A 16181-nucleotide genomic window follows, 5' to 3' on the forward strand; every position below is an offset into this window, starting at 1 on the left:
CGAATGGTGTGACTCTACATCATATACAACCAGAAAAATGAAAAGTTGTGCTCCATTTGTGTACGATAAGTCAAAATGCATTCTGCTATCATGTATAACTAATTTTTTTAAAGGTGACTTTCAATCACTGTGATGCAGAGCCTGAGATAATCAACTTATTAGGAGGAAAGGTTTATTTTGGCTCGTAGGTTTGGCAGTTTCAGTCCGTATTTGGTTGCCCTGTTGCTTTGGGGCCTGTGGGGAGGCAGAGCACTATGGTAGGAGAGTGTGGCATAGGGAGCTGCTCACCTCATGGTGGCTGAGAAGCAAAAAGTGTTGTGGTCCCCAAATCCCTTTCAAGGTCACACCCCCAGTGACCAGCTTCCTCCAATGGTCCCACTTCTCAAAGGTTCCACTACCCCCAAATAGCACCAAGCTGGGGACCAAGCCTTCAGCACATGGGCCTTTGGAGGACATTGCAGATCCAAACTATGGTAGAAATAGATAAGAGACATGAAGGAGGAGGAAGGGTGGGGGTGGAGAAGAAGGAGGACAAGGGGGAGGGGGAGGGGGGAGGGGACGGTTGAAGAGGGATGACAAAGAGGATCTGGCAATTTGATGGGAGCCAGATCATTGCTGCCACCTCATATCTCGGGCGAAGGCTTCCTTTGGATGTGACCTGGGTATGCGTAGAAATAAAGAGCCAGCACGAGTAAGGTGTAGTTAGCAATGCAGTTCATTTTTATTAGTTATAAATAAAGTACAAAAAATCCACCAAAAGTGAATCTAAGCATTTACACAATTCCTAATGTCTTCGCCTTTTCATTGATGCACTATTGCTTTAATATTCATAATAAATATTCTTCTAGCTTTCTGCTATAAAATAGTCTATGTAGCAAAATGTTGCACAGCACAACAGAACAGAACAGCAGGAGGATTACAAAAAAGGACAATCAACACTGAGGATAATCCTTTCACTTACCAGGGGCAACCAAATCACCCCCTGGTGTGGCTGGCTCCAGAGCTGAGAAATTAGCCACATCCATTGCCAGGGGTGGAAGAGGGGTGGGGGTGGTAGGGGAGGCTTGAGATTGGGGCACAGGCCAGCCAGGGCACAAGGCCCTGTTCACTCGGTGCCCGAGGAGCAGCGTAAGGCATGCCCATCCGGGAGCCCTGCCAGGGCAGTGTCTGCCAGGCCCGACAGCATGGTGGTCGTACACCCACCAGCGTGATGGGGGACTCCACAGGCTGTGTCCAAGCAAAGCAAGGCTCCAGAGTGGAGGCCGAGGGCAAGCTGGGCAGCAGCAGGCAAGAAGCCCCAGGAAGGGATCCCGTCCCCAGACCAGAGCAGAGATGGGTTTAGCGGCCATGCCCCACCTGGCCACTTGGGCAAGCCTAGCCAGACAGGGTGGCAACTCTAGGTGTCCACTTCCTCCCCGATGTCAGCACCGTCCATCCCCATGGGGCCTCTTGTGGAGGGTGGAGTCCCCACCAGGCAAAGGCAGTGATGGCAAGAGCCAAGAGGGAAGGCAAGCTGGAAAGGAAGAGGAGGACGAGAGAGAGAGAGGAAGGGCGTGGGGCAGGTGCCAGCCCACTCAAAGGCTGCTCCCGGGGGCCTGGGCCTCCTCTCCCCTTTTGGCTCAAAGACACCTGGGCTCAGCACTGTGCCAGCTGTTGATGCCATTGTTTCCCCAGGCCTCCCTCCCATCCCTTCTCTCTGGGGCAGTGACCCTAGAGTCCCACCCCTTATCCTCCATAGCAGCCTCCTGCCCACACCCATGGTCCAGGGGCAGGCCCAGGGGAGATACTGGGAGGAGAGACCACAGTCCAAACTGTGTCCCAGGCAGTTGTTGGTGAGTGATGTCCCAGTCACAAAGGCTCCTAGAGATTTCAGGACAGGAGTGCCAACCCCCAACACCAGAGTCTGGGACTTCTACCTATCACATCCCTAAACCTAACAGGGCATGGACTTTAGCTTACTCTCCCAATGACCTGCTAAACTTCGTGAAAGGCCAGGTCCCATATCCAGGAATGTGTCCACCTAATTTACCTCCCTGTCGCCCTCCGGATGTTGCACTTAAAAGGACAGAAACCTTTGTGGACCTCTGCTCTGGGCAAATCTACGGGCTAAATCCTCCATCCGTTCCCTCTCTTCTCCTTTTCTTTCCTTTCCTTCCCTCCATATTTCTCTTTTCCTTTTTTCCTGAGAGGGCGAGATAGGTCCCCCATCCCCAGATCTGCATCATATTCTATCTGAATCAGAGGCATCCTAGAGATGCCCCCCCTTTCACCTCCCTTCCCTAGCACAGAAAAACTGACTTGGGGAGGTCAAGGACTGGCTCACAGTCACAGGGAAGACCACAATGGAGCTGATCTGAAAACCCAAGCCTCCTGGCCCCCCATCCAGGCTCCTGTAATCAGTCAGACTTTCAGTTTTCTTACACTCCTGCTGGCAATGTCCCAAGGGCTCCAATTCTGGAACCTTAGAAAGGTGGAGCCCAAGTGAAGACAGGGACCTCTAGAGCCCAGAGACCTCCTTCAGGGGTGGAAGCCTGGGTGGACTGAGGCTGTAAGAAGCGGGAAGGAAGAAAGAAAAGCAGGTTAATTACAGGGGTGAAGGGGTCGGGGCGAGGGTGCCAAGGGTAGCAAGTGAAAGGATTACCCCAGTCTGCTGACGAGTGCAAATTATATTTATATATGTGCTAAATACAGTCACTATATTGGAGTTTTTCACTAAGTCACAGCATACAGAATCAAAGGTTTGCATTTCGTATGGAATGTATCCAAAGAGGCCAGCACCACAGTAGGACAGCTTGCAATCACACACCCTGATAGTTTGGACGAAATAAAGTTCGCGGAATTTTATTTAAATTTTTTTTTTTTTGTATTCGTAGTTGTTTGTCATCGTACCAATGCATGCAAAGCATTCCACTCCCAAAAACAACGCCGAAATGAGGTAATAGGAGTAATAAAAAAAATTAGTATCCTTTCTAAATAAATAAATTATAATTAAAAATGCAAAACAACTATAAAAATAATTAAATAAGAACCCACGATATCTACAAGTTAGTCATAAATTATGATTGTTAAATATAAGGCATTTAAACTCACAAAACCCTGTAAACTAGCAACGTGCCATGTTTTTTTTTTTTGTTTTTTTTTTTTTTTTCATTTTTGTTTTTCTATCAGCTGAAATCGCTCTAGCATTTGCTCTACGCGCGCAGGAGATGAAACACGAGGGGACCTGACAGACGTTGCTACAGCCCCACACGGGGAGTGTTGGTCCCGCCAGCGGGCGGGGGGCTTGGGGATTTCTTCAGGGGGAGAAAAAAAAAATCTGGTGCTTTTTCTTCACCATTGAAAAAACTGTGCTTGTTCGTTAGGCGTAAAGAGTTAAGAATACTTGCTCGGAGGCTGAGAGCCTTTGCAGAAGAGAGCCTGAGTCCCGCCACAGGTGGTGGGCGAGGGCGACAGGGCCGGGGGTCCTGGCTGGGTGGAGGACACTGTGGCCCCTGCCCACCCTCTGCTGCGCCCAGCGGCTCGTGGCGTTGGGTTGATTGATTAGTGTCCTCGGTGGACCCGCTGCAGCCATGGCTGCGGTTTGGAGGCCCAACTTGAACCCTGGGGCTGCTCTTGCCCCAGAAGGCACTCATGCGTCTCAGTCAGGAAAGGGTCTGAGTCCCTTGAGTTGAGCAGGAGGACTATAGGTGTCTCCCTCCTGGAGGTGGTGGGTGTGAGATGCTGAGGCCTGAACCTGCCTCCTCTCCGCTCTTCCCAGGCTCCCGGGCCAGCTGGGATTGGGGGGGCGCTCAAGGGAGCAGAAGCTGGCACCTGCTCTTCTCACCCAATTGGCTTCTCTGCTAAGGAAACAGGAGCCAGGAGGGTCAGAGTGGCTGTCCCCTCTCTCCTGTCCCTACCTGCAGGATACAAGGATCCCAGAGAGACAGGGAGGGGAGGGAGCTTCAGGATCGACTCCCTCCCCAGCCCAGTCCCTGTAGCCTGGGGCGCTTGGAGAGCCTGCAGAGAATAGGAGGGAGGAGGGGACCAGGTCCCAGTCTCTTACTCAACGTGTGTACCCTCAGCCTCTGAAAAGAATGTTCATGCCTGCAGAAGTCCTTTTCAATGGCCCGGTCAGCACACAGCTCTGACTTGAATGATGTGTTGATGTTGGGGGATCATAGAATGTGAGTGTTGGGAGAAATTCTAGCAAGCATCCACTCCAACTCTCCTGTGTCATAACTGGGGAAACAGGTGCAGAGAGACACAGGAGGAGGGTTCCAGCATCAACCAGTTTATCAGTGAGGAGCCAGGACTAGAACCTGGAATATGAGCTCTACTTCAACCCCAGTTCCCCCACAGACTCCCTTCCCCTGCTGGCCTTCCAGATCAGCCTCAGGGAAAGAAGAAAAGACTGACCCAGGAGAGGACTCGCCTACCCTACCCAGTCCACCCTGGTGATCTCCATTCCAGAGCCGCCTTCTGATGAATTCTTGGTTTTGACCCAGGCATTGGGGAGGAGGGGAGAAAATTCCCAACTCCCTGTGGCTATGAGTAAGCAGTATCTCCAGTGTCCTTCCCCACCAGTGGGATGTCCAGCCTTGTCCTGGAGACACTTCACACACTGCAATCACTGCCCCGGATGACCCAGTGCCCATCACTGCTGACCCTGAATCTTGAACTCTTCACTGTTTCTTGCACTATTGGACGTGTCCTGTCTGGTCTTCGACTGTAAGCTCCTTCAGGCAGGGACGTTGTCTTCTTAGCTCTCATCTTTCCCAGCACCTGCACCGGTAGGCACTCAACAGAGATTGTATGGGACACCAGAAGATTGGTGCTGGGAGAGACCTTTGTCTGGATAAGATTCTGGAGTGACATCCCTAGGGAGCTGCTTCCCCAACTCTGTCCCGGGGTGTCCAGAGTAGCCTTTGCTCCAGGTGGTGCAATGGTGTTAGAAGGTTCTACCTCAAGCTAAAATCAGTCTCCCTGTCATTGTCACCCACTGGTCCAGTTACCCCTGACAGCAGCAACATAGATTCAAATATCCTTAACTGCATGGAATTTCTTCATTTATGTGACGAGTGTCCTGTCCCTTAGTCTTTTTAATATGAGGGCATTGAGACTGGGCTAGGGGTTGAGGTGAGGGAGGCTTTGAAAGCAGTGCAAATGAGGAGAAGGGGGAGGGGCGGGGAAGGAGGAGGAGGAGGGGCAGAGGAAAGTCACAGAATTCCAACAGATCTGGTGTTTTCCACATATGGATAGAGAGTTGGGGTTGGGTTGGAATTTGATGGATTTCCCCATCTCTAGTCTTCTATCCTCCTATCTCTCTGTTCCTTTGGGAGGGGTCAGAAAAATTGTGGGATGATGCACAAAGACCACTGGGAGGTCACTTGGAGCTTCCAGATCTGTCTCTTCTGGCACCCCCAACCCCAAACCCTAAGAAGTTCCCAGGAGAGAAAAGAGAATGCAGAAGATGGTGGACAGAGATATTAATCCTCAGGACATCTAGGTGAGGTAGAGGGAGTGGAAAGGGGATACACTGTTGTTTCTCCCCACTGGAAGGAGAAGGAAACTGAGGCACAGAGGAAGAAAGGGGCTTGCCCACGGTTATCTAAGATTCAGAGAAGGAGCCAGAGGTTAGGGACATAGGACCTCCCACACCCAGCCAAAGTGGTCTCAGAGCCAGGGCCATCTCTGAGGAAGAGATCAGGACTTGAAACATCCCAAAGAAAGCTCAAGTTCCTCCTCAGGTCCACGGTGCTTGACCTTAGCTCTGGGTGCTATGCTAGCTGGGAGCGTTTTGGCCAAGGTCAAGTGTCCATTGCCTATGCTATTTGATCTGCATCATCTGGTTAATTTTTTGCATAGGGAGGCAGTGGCTACATTGCCTCTTTGTGACAGGACAAGAGCCTAATCTAAAGAAAGAAGCTGGAGTGAGCAGGGGCCCCCTGTCCCGGGAAACACTGAGGCCGCCGTAACTGGAGGTCAAGTCCACGCTGGTTCAGTGTGGCATGCCGGGAGGGCAGGGATGGCCAGGCTAAGAGGTGAGCCCTAGAACTGGAAGCCCTCCCTCAGGACAGACTCACCCCCTTCCCCTGCTGGGCTCTACCTTCCTCATCTGGCCTGAACCCCTGGGAAACCCCTCGAAGACCCCCATCTGCTCTTTGTCCAGTCCTCCCCTGCCCGGATGCCCCTTCCACACTCCGTGCACTGTAAACATGAGAAAATCAAAAGCCAAGGAGAAAACAAAAACAACAGAACGAGAACCCCCCTCCCACCTCCCAACTGGGTGAAAAAAAAAAGTCATCCTTTTCCACCGTAAACAGGATTTGGCTTTTTTTTCTTTCTTTCTTTTTTTTTTTCTTTTCACCTTTGATTCCTTTTTCCTTTCTCTCATAAAGACGGGAAGATTGGGGCTGTCGTTGGTTGGTTCAGTCAGGCACCAAAACAAGAAACTCAATGAGAAACATTTGGTGCAAGTTGGGCAATAGCGACATGTCCACCACAAGATGACTAGAGCACCACACACGACATTTTTCTTAAGCTAACATGCTCCGGCTGCCATCCACAGAAATAGCTAGAGACCCCTACATGGTTTCTACGTGGTCGAGAGGTATATGTACAATCCTTCGAAGGACAGGATTGAGGGGCCGGTCTATCAGCTAGTACCCTCGGATCACATCTGGGTTCTCCACAGCGTGGGCCCCCCACTCCCGCCCTGCTCTGGGCACGGCCAGCTCCCTCCCTCCTGCGCAGCAAGGCGGATGGGGGCAGTGGCCACTCTGGATGGGTGGGTCCTCCCCCACCCCCTCCTCTCCCTCGGACTCGGATACCACCAACTCCTCTTTCCACGAAATGTGCTTGCAGGCTTCTCCTCTACGTCAAATGGCTCAGAAGGCAAAGTTTGGCTGCAAGGGCTATGGCCGTGGGGGGACCTGGTGAAGGAAATGGGGCGTCCACTGGCTAACTCCTCCCTCAGCTGTCAGCTCCCAGTTGTGTCTCAATGTCCACTCGGCAGATGGGGCATTTCTTGCTCATGGCGAGCCACTGGTCCACGCAGAGTTGGTGGAAGAGATGCATACAGGGTAGGCGTCTGGAAGAGAGGAGGAAAGCCAGGTGACCAGCGTGGGGGTGAGGGGAACAGCTGCAGCAGGAAGTGATGTGAGGGATGTTGAGGGGACCTGGAGACACGCCTAGGACCACTAGGTAATTGCCAAAGGGGGAGCCTTGCAGGAGCCCTGCCCCAGAGTGGGGCTGTGGCTAAGTTAGGAAGCCGTGACAGGAAGGGAGCCTCAGGCCCTCCTCCATGAAGCCCAAAGCAAAGCCACGATGTGGCCCCAGACCATCCCCAGGCCAAACGTGGCACCGTTCTCCTACACTTTCCCTCCATGCATCCTCACCCTCTGTCAACACATCTAGAACATTCCATGCCCCACCCTCCCAGTGCAGTTCCGAAGCACACTAGAGCACACCTGGCACACTCACATGCACCTGCAAAGAAGCACCCTCACCCCAGACACAGCGTGGTGGCCGCTCACCAATGCCTGTGACAGGAGGGAGAGAGAATCAAAGGGGCCTCCTACCTCACGTCTTCTCCATCTTCCAGCATAGACAGACAAATTGTGCATTTCTCATCTGTGTCGGACTCCTCGCCCTCATCCTTCTTGCCCTTGCCATCCTGGGGTCTTCTCTATGACAAGCAAAGAGAGGAGCATCTGTTACCTGGGGCCGACTCACCTGGTGGCCGTTGGCCTTTACCCACAGCCTCCTCCCCCTTGCAGCCCCCTCTTCCTGGGGGGTAAGTCTCTTTTTAAGTTTTCTTCCCTATCTCCTCCCACGTGCTGCAATAGAGAGAGAGGGTGCGAGCCACGTGAGGAAGAGGCCAAGTGGACTTCACCCTCCCAGGTACTATCAAGGAGCCCAGGTTGGGAAAGGGATCAGGTTCCTAATGAATTGACCCTTTGCAAAGGTACAGCTCCTGCCTAGCAGCTTCCTGACTCTGTTCTGCTGTTACTATCCACTTCTCACACCTTGTCCAGTGTGGAATCCTGCCTCCGGGCTTCCCCTCTACCTTCGGGTTCAGCGTGATTCATTCCTGCGCTCAGTCATTCATCCACTCATCCAGTCATTCTTTACCGTCGTCCCTTCAGGTCTGCTCTCATTACAGACGAGGATAAAATGCCACCCCCAGGATTAACTCCTGTAATTAGTACCACACTGTTACCAGCTATTTTGTGTTATTGATTTATCTTCCCATCCAGAATGTTCCCTTAGAGAAGGCACTAGCTTTAAGACAAGATTTGACATCATGCAGGCACGCTATGCATACTTGTTGACTTTAATATTCCTATTTTCAATTCTTCACTAATTATTTGAAAACAGTTTTTCACTCTTTAGAAAGTTCCAAATTCTCAGATGGTGTGGACAACAGCTTACCCTTTTTTATATATCCACCTTCATTTAACCAAGTTCAAGGCATAGCATTGCTCTTAATCAATATTTGGGGGAAGAGGGAATCTAGTGAATGGAATCAGCCCACCTTCCACGTTCCCATCTCTTTGCTCTAATGTGAAATAGTCTGATGATAACCATAGGAAGAAAACGATAAGCACACTTAAAGGACATTTTATAAAAATAAAAATCTGGAGTCCTAAGACAAAGACCATCCAGAAAAGGACCTTGGGGCCAAGCCTAAATGTCAGGTCCCCCTATTCCAGTCCATGGTCCTAAGTTCTGGAGCTCCTCATTTTAATTTAGTCTGGGAAATCCTGTGCCTTTGCTGGGATACATGAGAAACTCTATTGCTTCTGCTTTCAGCCTCTTTGTCTTCTATACAGCCCCTGCAAACCAGGCTGGGCTTCCAAGGTAGGTTTCCCCTCGTCAGAATTACAGCCATTGTAGCATACATTTGTGTGGAACTTGAATATGAATAGAATCATGATGATCTGCTTGCTTATGGGTCCAGCTGTTTGCAGGACCCATGTCTTTTGGACATCTAGAGATGTCAAAAAACCATGCTACGAAGCCTTAATATTATTATTATTATTATTACATGCTTATTTTCTGCTGTTCTCTGTGGATTTTCATGATTCCCTTTTTATAGTTTAATAGATTATTAAATTAAGTATTAATTTTACCTTAAATATTACTCTGATTTGCTGTGGTTAATCTTTTTTTTTTAAGATTATTTTTTTTTAGAGAGAGAGGGAGAGAGAGAATTTTTTAATATTTATTTTTTAGTTCTCGGTGGACACAACATCTTTGTTGGTATGTGGTGCTGAGGATCGAACCCGGGCCGCATGCATGCCAGGCGAGCGCGCTACCGCTTGAGCCACATCCCCAGGCCCTGCTGTGGCTAATCTTTACTTCTTTAGACTAGTCTTCCCTTTCCAATCTTATTTCCTATTCTTAATCTTTTTTTTTGCGGGGGGGGGGGTATTCTGGTTTTTGTTTGCTCTTTATTATGTACATAACATTTTGGGGAGAGGAGGGGAGAGAGTGAACCCAGGGTGTCTCACCACTGTTTTATTTTGAGACAGGATCTTGCTAAGTTCCTTAGGCTCTCCCTAAGTTGCTGAGGCTGGCCTCCAACTTGAGATCCTCTTGCTGCAGCCTCCTGAGTTGCTGGGATCTCAGTCATGTGTCACTGTGCCAGACTCTCTACCTAACTTTCACCTTTAACTTTTTTCAGCATTTATTTATTTCAGTGTTTATTTAATCCTTTTCACCCTTACCCTTTCCTTTTATTAACATTTCCTTTTAATTCTGATGTTCTCTATTTTTAATTCTACACATTGGTTTTATGTCTTTTCCTAGTTCCCATTCCTTCCATATTTTTCTCTCATGATTGTTTATGTTTTCTATATTTTTTGTTCTCACATTATTACTATTTTAAAATATACTGTTTTATATTATTTTACTCTGAATCTGAGTTTCTAAAAGTGTTTTTTGTTTGTTTATTTTGGCATTTTATTTGGATCCTAAACTTTGTTATTTCTCTTTTTTACTTCTTCTTACTTTTTTTAATAACATTTTATTCTTTTGATTCTCCCTTTATTGTCCTGATTAATTTACTGTCTCCCATAATTTTACCTGAACCTCTGTCTCACTGATTCAATCCCTTTTCTCTTTTCATTCTCTGCTATTCTTTCACTCTTTCCTTGTGCTCTGTTAAAATGATAGCAGGTGAGGTATGTCACCCTGGCAAAAATGAACACCCCGTGCCAGGAACACACACTGCTCTGGGCTCCCCAAATGCCACTCATTCTCCTCCACTTTCTCCAGTAATTCAAAGTCCTCTCTCCAGAGAAGGACCGCTTTCTCCACGGAGATGAGACCCTTAGTCACTGAAATACTGTCACATCCCTTATTAATACACCTTCCAGTGCCTGACACATAGTAGGCACTCAATAAATATGGTTGAATTTGTTCATGAACAAACCAGATGCTACTGTGAGAAGATGCTTATGCCAACATCCAGGGTCTTCAGCACTGACACCTAAACTTCAGAGCGCCTAACGAAAGCAAGGGCTTCTGGATTTTGAACTGCACCCCCACTGGACAACCAGGCCAGCATTGAGTGGATCCTCTGGCAAACCCCTCCCAGCCCGGACCACGCAGGCTGGCCTGCTGGCAGCCCCACCTTCTTGTACTTGTGGGGGAAGGTGAACCTCTCAATGGTGTTCTGCACAGCTCCCCGGGTCACGTTTCCCAACCTGTCCTCCAGCTGCAGCAGCTCCTGTAAAGAGGAAAGCACAGATAGGTGGACTCAGCACCTAGAAGCACACACAGACCCACACAGGATGAGGAAGAGGCACCGGAAGATGTTAGTGGGAAGTGTTCACAGAGCCATCGAGAAGTACTTGTCTGGTGCTGAAGGCTGCAGTATCTCTCCTTGCTCTCTCCTGGGGCCTCCTCCATCCATGACCTACCTACCACCAGGAGGATGGATGGTAAGGGGACGATGGATGGTAAGGGCATCAATGGTAGTTGGCACCAGACGCAGCGACTAACCTCATAGCTCTCCCGCACGGCAGAAGTGTGTCTGCTGGGATTTAGCCCCTGGAGTGCGAGGAAGTGAAGCTGGGGGTAAGGATAGTTTCGGATTTCATGGACGACCTGTAGGGGGACAAAATGGCTAAGTCAGAGCAAAGTATTCCAGCTTCTCCATGAGCCCATCCCAATCCTGATGGCCAGCACAGCCCTGAGATGCCATGAGCTGGTGGCAGGGCTGTCCCTCCTGCTTTTGTGTCTCTCTCACCTCATCAAGTTGCAAATCTGGGCCCAGACCAGCTCAATCAATAAAGTGACAACTCACCCTGACTGGCCACCCATTTCATGGCTCACAATGAAATCTTCACAAGACACACCATACAAGCCATGGAATCCCAGAGTTGCCACGGACTTTAGAGACTATTCATCTTGGTTCAGCTAGGTGGTTCAGTGACAGAGGCAGGGGTGGGAAGAAGCAATGTGGAGCTGTCTGGAAACGGGGTTCCATCAGTCTTGCTGCTCGGTGGGGTGTCTTTACTTTCATTCCCTGCAGTCTGCAACCCCAGACCCAACCTGACCCTCTGCAGCGTTTAGTACTCTGCAGTCACAAGAAGGCCGGCCTAAGGAGGAAGGCAGAGCTGGACCAGCAAGCCAGGCTGAGGGTTTCCTCCAGGATCTGTCTTGAGCCTCATGCCAGCTCTGGGAGACAGGGCAGGGCAGGCACCCACATTCCCATTTCACAGACAGGTAAAAACCAAACCCAGGGAGATAGGGCCACAAGAAATTAAATGAGGTCCTATGAGGGTCAGAATCCGTCCTTGCTTGTGGCCCCAGGTGTTCCCCTGCAGACCACCAGGGCACCAGGAAGCAGGGACAGCCCAGCAGCGGCACCCAGGGGGCAGCAAGAGAGTTCATTTCCACGGGACCTTGCACTCACCATCTGCGTGGAGGAGGAGTTCCTGGGAAAGTGGTGCATTCGCGGAGTGGCTAGGTAATGCTGATAGTGCTGCGGGAGGGGCCGCACCTGGAACTGAGCAGGACTCAAGCCAGCGTCCACACTGAGATCCCTACAGGGACACAGCCTCGGTCAGCACGGGTTGGGTGAGGCACCGTCAGGTTCCATGAGGGTCATCAAACCAAGTAGCACTCGACCAGGGTGGCTCAGAGCTCCCCATCACCCAGCTCTCCTCCCCTCTTTAGAAGGAGAAACTAGGTCCAGGGGATCTGCCAGTCCTGAGGGGTCTGGAGCAGCCCAGGCCCTGTAAACCTTGAAATGAGGTCCCCATCCTCCTACCCCTCACTAAACTCTTCCCTAAGAGAAATATTGAAAGAAAAATCCAAATGCAGAGAGTGTCAGGAATACACAGCAAAGAAAGGACAAGGTCCAGGGGAGGCAAGGACAGCCGCCAGCCGTATTTTTACCACTTTGAGAAAACAACGAAAGAGGAATCTCTACAGCTCGCTCTGCAGTCAGAAAAGCTATCCTAGCCCATTGCCTTCTGCTCCCTAAAAGCACAGGAAACTCATTTCACTTAAACATGGTTAATTACTTACACTCAAGAGGAACTAATGTCTAATTTGAATTATGTTTTATTTCAAGTCTATGGAGAAAATATGTAAAATGAGACAAAAACATTTTTGTCATAACTGAAGGCAAGAAAGCTATCAAAAGGCACCAGGGTCGTGGCAAAAGGATTCATGAATCATCCAGAAGAAGCTCCCAGGGGCCCCAAGTCAGGATCATTTGTATATCAATACCTATAGCTGAGCCAGTAGCACAGGCCTGTAAGCTGAGACTGACACAGGAGGATCGCAGGTTCAAAGCCAGCCTCAGCAAAAGCAAGGCGAGAAGCAATTCAGTGAGACCCTGTCTCTAAACAAAATACAAAACAGGGCAGGGGATGTGACTCAGTGGTCGAGTGCCCTGAGTTCACTCCCTGGTACCCCAAAAGAAAAACAACAACAACAGCAACAAAAAAATTATAATTGTAAAAGGTATGGAAGACCCCCAAACAGATTTGAATCCATAGGACTAAATGATGCTGAAGAAAACTGATACTCTTTGAAGGATGCTAAGGAACCAACTCGTCACTTAGGAAACTAGTAAATAAAAGGAAGAACCAAACATTTATCTTGTTTTCCCCTTAATAAGTGTACTTCAGGGTAATCGAATAGTTGAGGAGGGAAAATTTCCCTTAATAAAAGTTTCCCAGCAAATAAATGAATAAGGAATGATTGAATTATTTGCCACCATTTTCCACCCCTGAAGAAACAAAAGATCCAGGCAAAGATCTTCAATTACTGCTAACATCACAAAAGAAGAGACAGGTGCCTTCTGGCGGAAAGACCACACTACCTCCCCGCAAAGTATCGCTAAGAAATAAGAGTCAAACACGTATCTGCCGAAGCCTTGACCTAGGTTCCCATGTATAGGGGCTATAGGAAACTGGGGGACATCTTAAGTGACACCTCTAGAGAGTACCAGCAAAATCCAGAGAAGGGGAAACTCTCCAGGAAGAACAGCCTGTTTTCTCCAATGAAAGCATTAAATATCTCTATCTGTCTATCTATCTATCTATCTATCTATCTATCTAGACAGACAGACAGAGAGAGAGAGAAAGACAGTCATTAAAGAAATTTCTGTTTCCAGCCATAGGTGAGGGTAGCAGGAATCAGATGCACCCTCCTATTGTAAACCACTAGAAAACCAGACAGGATATATGCAATCTGTTTTCAGACACTTGCAACATACAGCGCAGAGCAGTGATCCCCAGAAGAAGGAAAACAAGGTGAGCCCTGCCACCTCCCTACCTTTTCACATGAAGGTGCCTCTAGACAGTGAGAAGGGAAGGGAACCCTAAGCAGAGCATGGTGGTCTCCATGAGTTGAGGATCAGAGATCCTATTTCAGGGAGAGTGTTTTGGAGAGGAGGAGCTCCAGAAAGCTACAGAGAGTCTTTATTTGAGTCCTTGTTGAATACTAAGATAATGTACATGTGGCACAGACCCCCATCAGGTTGAACAAAGAGCGCACATGGAACAAAAAGAAATAAGGAATACTTCCCAGGAGTTCAACAGGGTTGGGAAGCATTCAAGTCCTAACACATCAGCACAGAGTCCTGTGAATCACTCAGGGCATACAATGGAGACCCAGATGGCCTTTGAAACTTGTGGATAAGCTTTTTTAGGGAAAGTCTTGAGAACTCTCTGATCTAGGCATATTCTAGAGCTCCTGTAATAAGACTTATCAAGCATCCAAAAGATCAAAATGAACTGCAAGTATTGCTCACCAGAACAAAGTCCAACACTCTCCAAATGAAGAAAACAAATCCAGTAACTCAACAATGTATAATTCATCATGTCCATCATTCAATAGAAAATTATTGGACATGCTGAAAATGAGAATAACATGTCTCATAATCAGATGAAAAAATGAAGCCACAGAAACACCTCCAAGACACAGAAATGACAAAGATGGTGACACAGCAAACAAAGATTCTCAAATAGCTATTCTAATCATATTTAAATTGTAAATGAAAACATACACACAGGGAAGAGAAAAATGGAATGTGGAGGGAAATGACCTAAATAGAACGTCCAAAGACAAAAAATGCAACATTTGAAATAGAAAATTCCCTGGGTTGCATTAACAGCAGGTTAGATACCGTAGAACAAAAGATTAGTGACTTAGAGACAGTGATAAAAATATTCTCAAACAAAGCACACAAGCAAAAAAAAAAAAAAAAAAAAGACTGAAACATTAACACTCTCAGTGACAATACTCAGTGGTTGGTAAAATTCAAAGGGAGAAGATGGAAGGTAAAGGATTTTTAAAAATGTATTTTAGAGAAAAACTGACTGAAAAATTCCAAATCTGATGAATTCATAGATTCAAAGAGTTCAATAGACTTTGAGCAGAATAACACAAACAAAATCACCTTAAGGCACATAATAATCAAATTCCTAGAAAACATTAGTGAAGATAAAAAATTTAAACCGGAGCCAGACCAAGTGGTGAGCCACTTGGGAAGCTTGAGCCTAGGAGTTCAAGACCATGCTGGGCAACAGAGTAAGGCCCTATCTCAAATATATAAATAAATAAACCAACCCAAGGAAAAAGACCTATTAGACACAGAAGAAAGTGGATAAGAATTATCATAAACTTTTCATTATCATAAACTAGAAACAAACAAAGCCAGAAGACAATGAAATAACATCTGTAATCTCCTGAAAGAAAACAAACAAACAAACCTAGAAAACCCAGCAAAAAACATCCTTCAAAATGAAGGTGAAATAAGACATTTTCAGACAAACAGAATTTGAGAGAACGCCCTACCGGTAGACCTGCACTAGAAATATTCAAGAAGGATCTATGGACAGAAGAAAAACAATACCAGATAGAAACGTAAATCTATACAAAGGAATAAAGAATGTCAGAGATGACAATTGTGTGGGGGATTTTTCTCCATTTAAAAACTTTTCTTTGAAGAGCAAAAATAGGCAATTTTTTTTTTGTAAAGGATTAGAGACAGTATTTTAGGGTTCAAGGACATTACTTTCTCTGCCACAACTACTCCAAATGTGTATTGTCGTTCAAAAGCAGCCACAAAAATGCATGTAAACAAATAGGTGTAACTGTGTTCCAATAAAACTTTATTTACAAAACAAAACAAGGTGTGGGCCAGACTGGACCTTCAAGTCAGAGTTTGCTGAACTCCTGGTTTAAAGCAAAAATCCTAGCAATGTATTATAGGGGTTATAACATATGTATGGATAAAATCTACAAAAGGAATAACACGGATGGGAAAGGGATAATGAAAGTATACTGTTGTAAGAGTTTTATAGTAGATACAAAACAGTATAATTCTATTTTAGATAAAGTAAAAAACTAAATATGCATATTGTAAGCCAAGTATGTTCACAAAATATAATAACAAAATAAAATGATATGACTATGAGGCCAATATTTAACCCTAAAAATACTCAACCAATGAAAGAGAAGACATGGAGTAGGAAATAATAATTTTAAAATGGGCAAATAGAAAACGAAGAGTAAGATGGTGTATTTAATCCCAACCACAAAGGTAATTTTATTAAATGTAAACATTCCCCTTAACAAACAGAGATTGTCAACTGGAAAACAGTAGCTAACTATATGCTGTCTATAAAGATTTGTCAAAAAAATAAATCATCCTAGATATTAGGAAATTCCTA

At 47.1% G+C, this 16181-nt stretch overlaps 1 protein-coding gene across 1 annotated transcript in view; it reads right to left on the reverse strand.

Annotated features, from left to right (window-relative positions):
- Positions 1–697: 697 nt before the first annotated feature.
- Ark2c (arkadia (RNF111) C-terminal like ring finger ubiquitin ligase 2C) overlaps positions 698–16181 on the reverse strand; it is a 107335-nt gene continuing 91851 nt past the window's right edge. Inside the window, exons 4-8 of the mRNA XM_077792368.1 lie at positions 11906–12035; positions 10990–11094; positions 10619–10714; positions 7560–7666; positions 698–7069 (exon numbers count right to left, since the gene is read on the reverse strand). Coding sequence (XP_077648494.1) covers positions 6952–7069; positions 7560–7666; positions 10619–10714; positions 10990–11094; positions 11906–12035 — 556 coding nt within the window. The 3' untranslated portion in view covers positions 698–6951. The remainder of the gene's footprint in view (positions 7070–7559; positions 7667–10618; positions 10715–10989; positions 11095–11905; positions 12036–16181) is intronic.

This window comes from Urocitellus parryii, chromosome 13 (genome assembly GCF_045843805.1).
Source record: "Urocitellus parryii isolate mUroPar1 chromosome 13, mUroPar1.hap1, whole genome shotgun sequence".
NCBI lineage: Eukaryota > Metazoa > Chordata > Mammalia > Rodentia > Sciuridae > Urocitellus > Urocitellus parryii.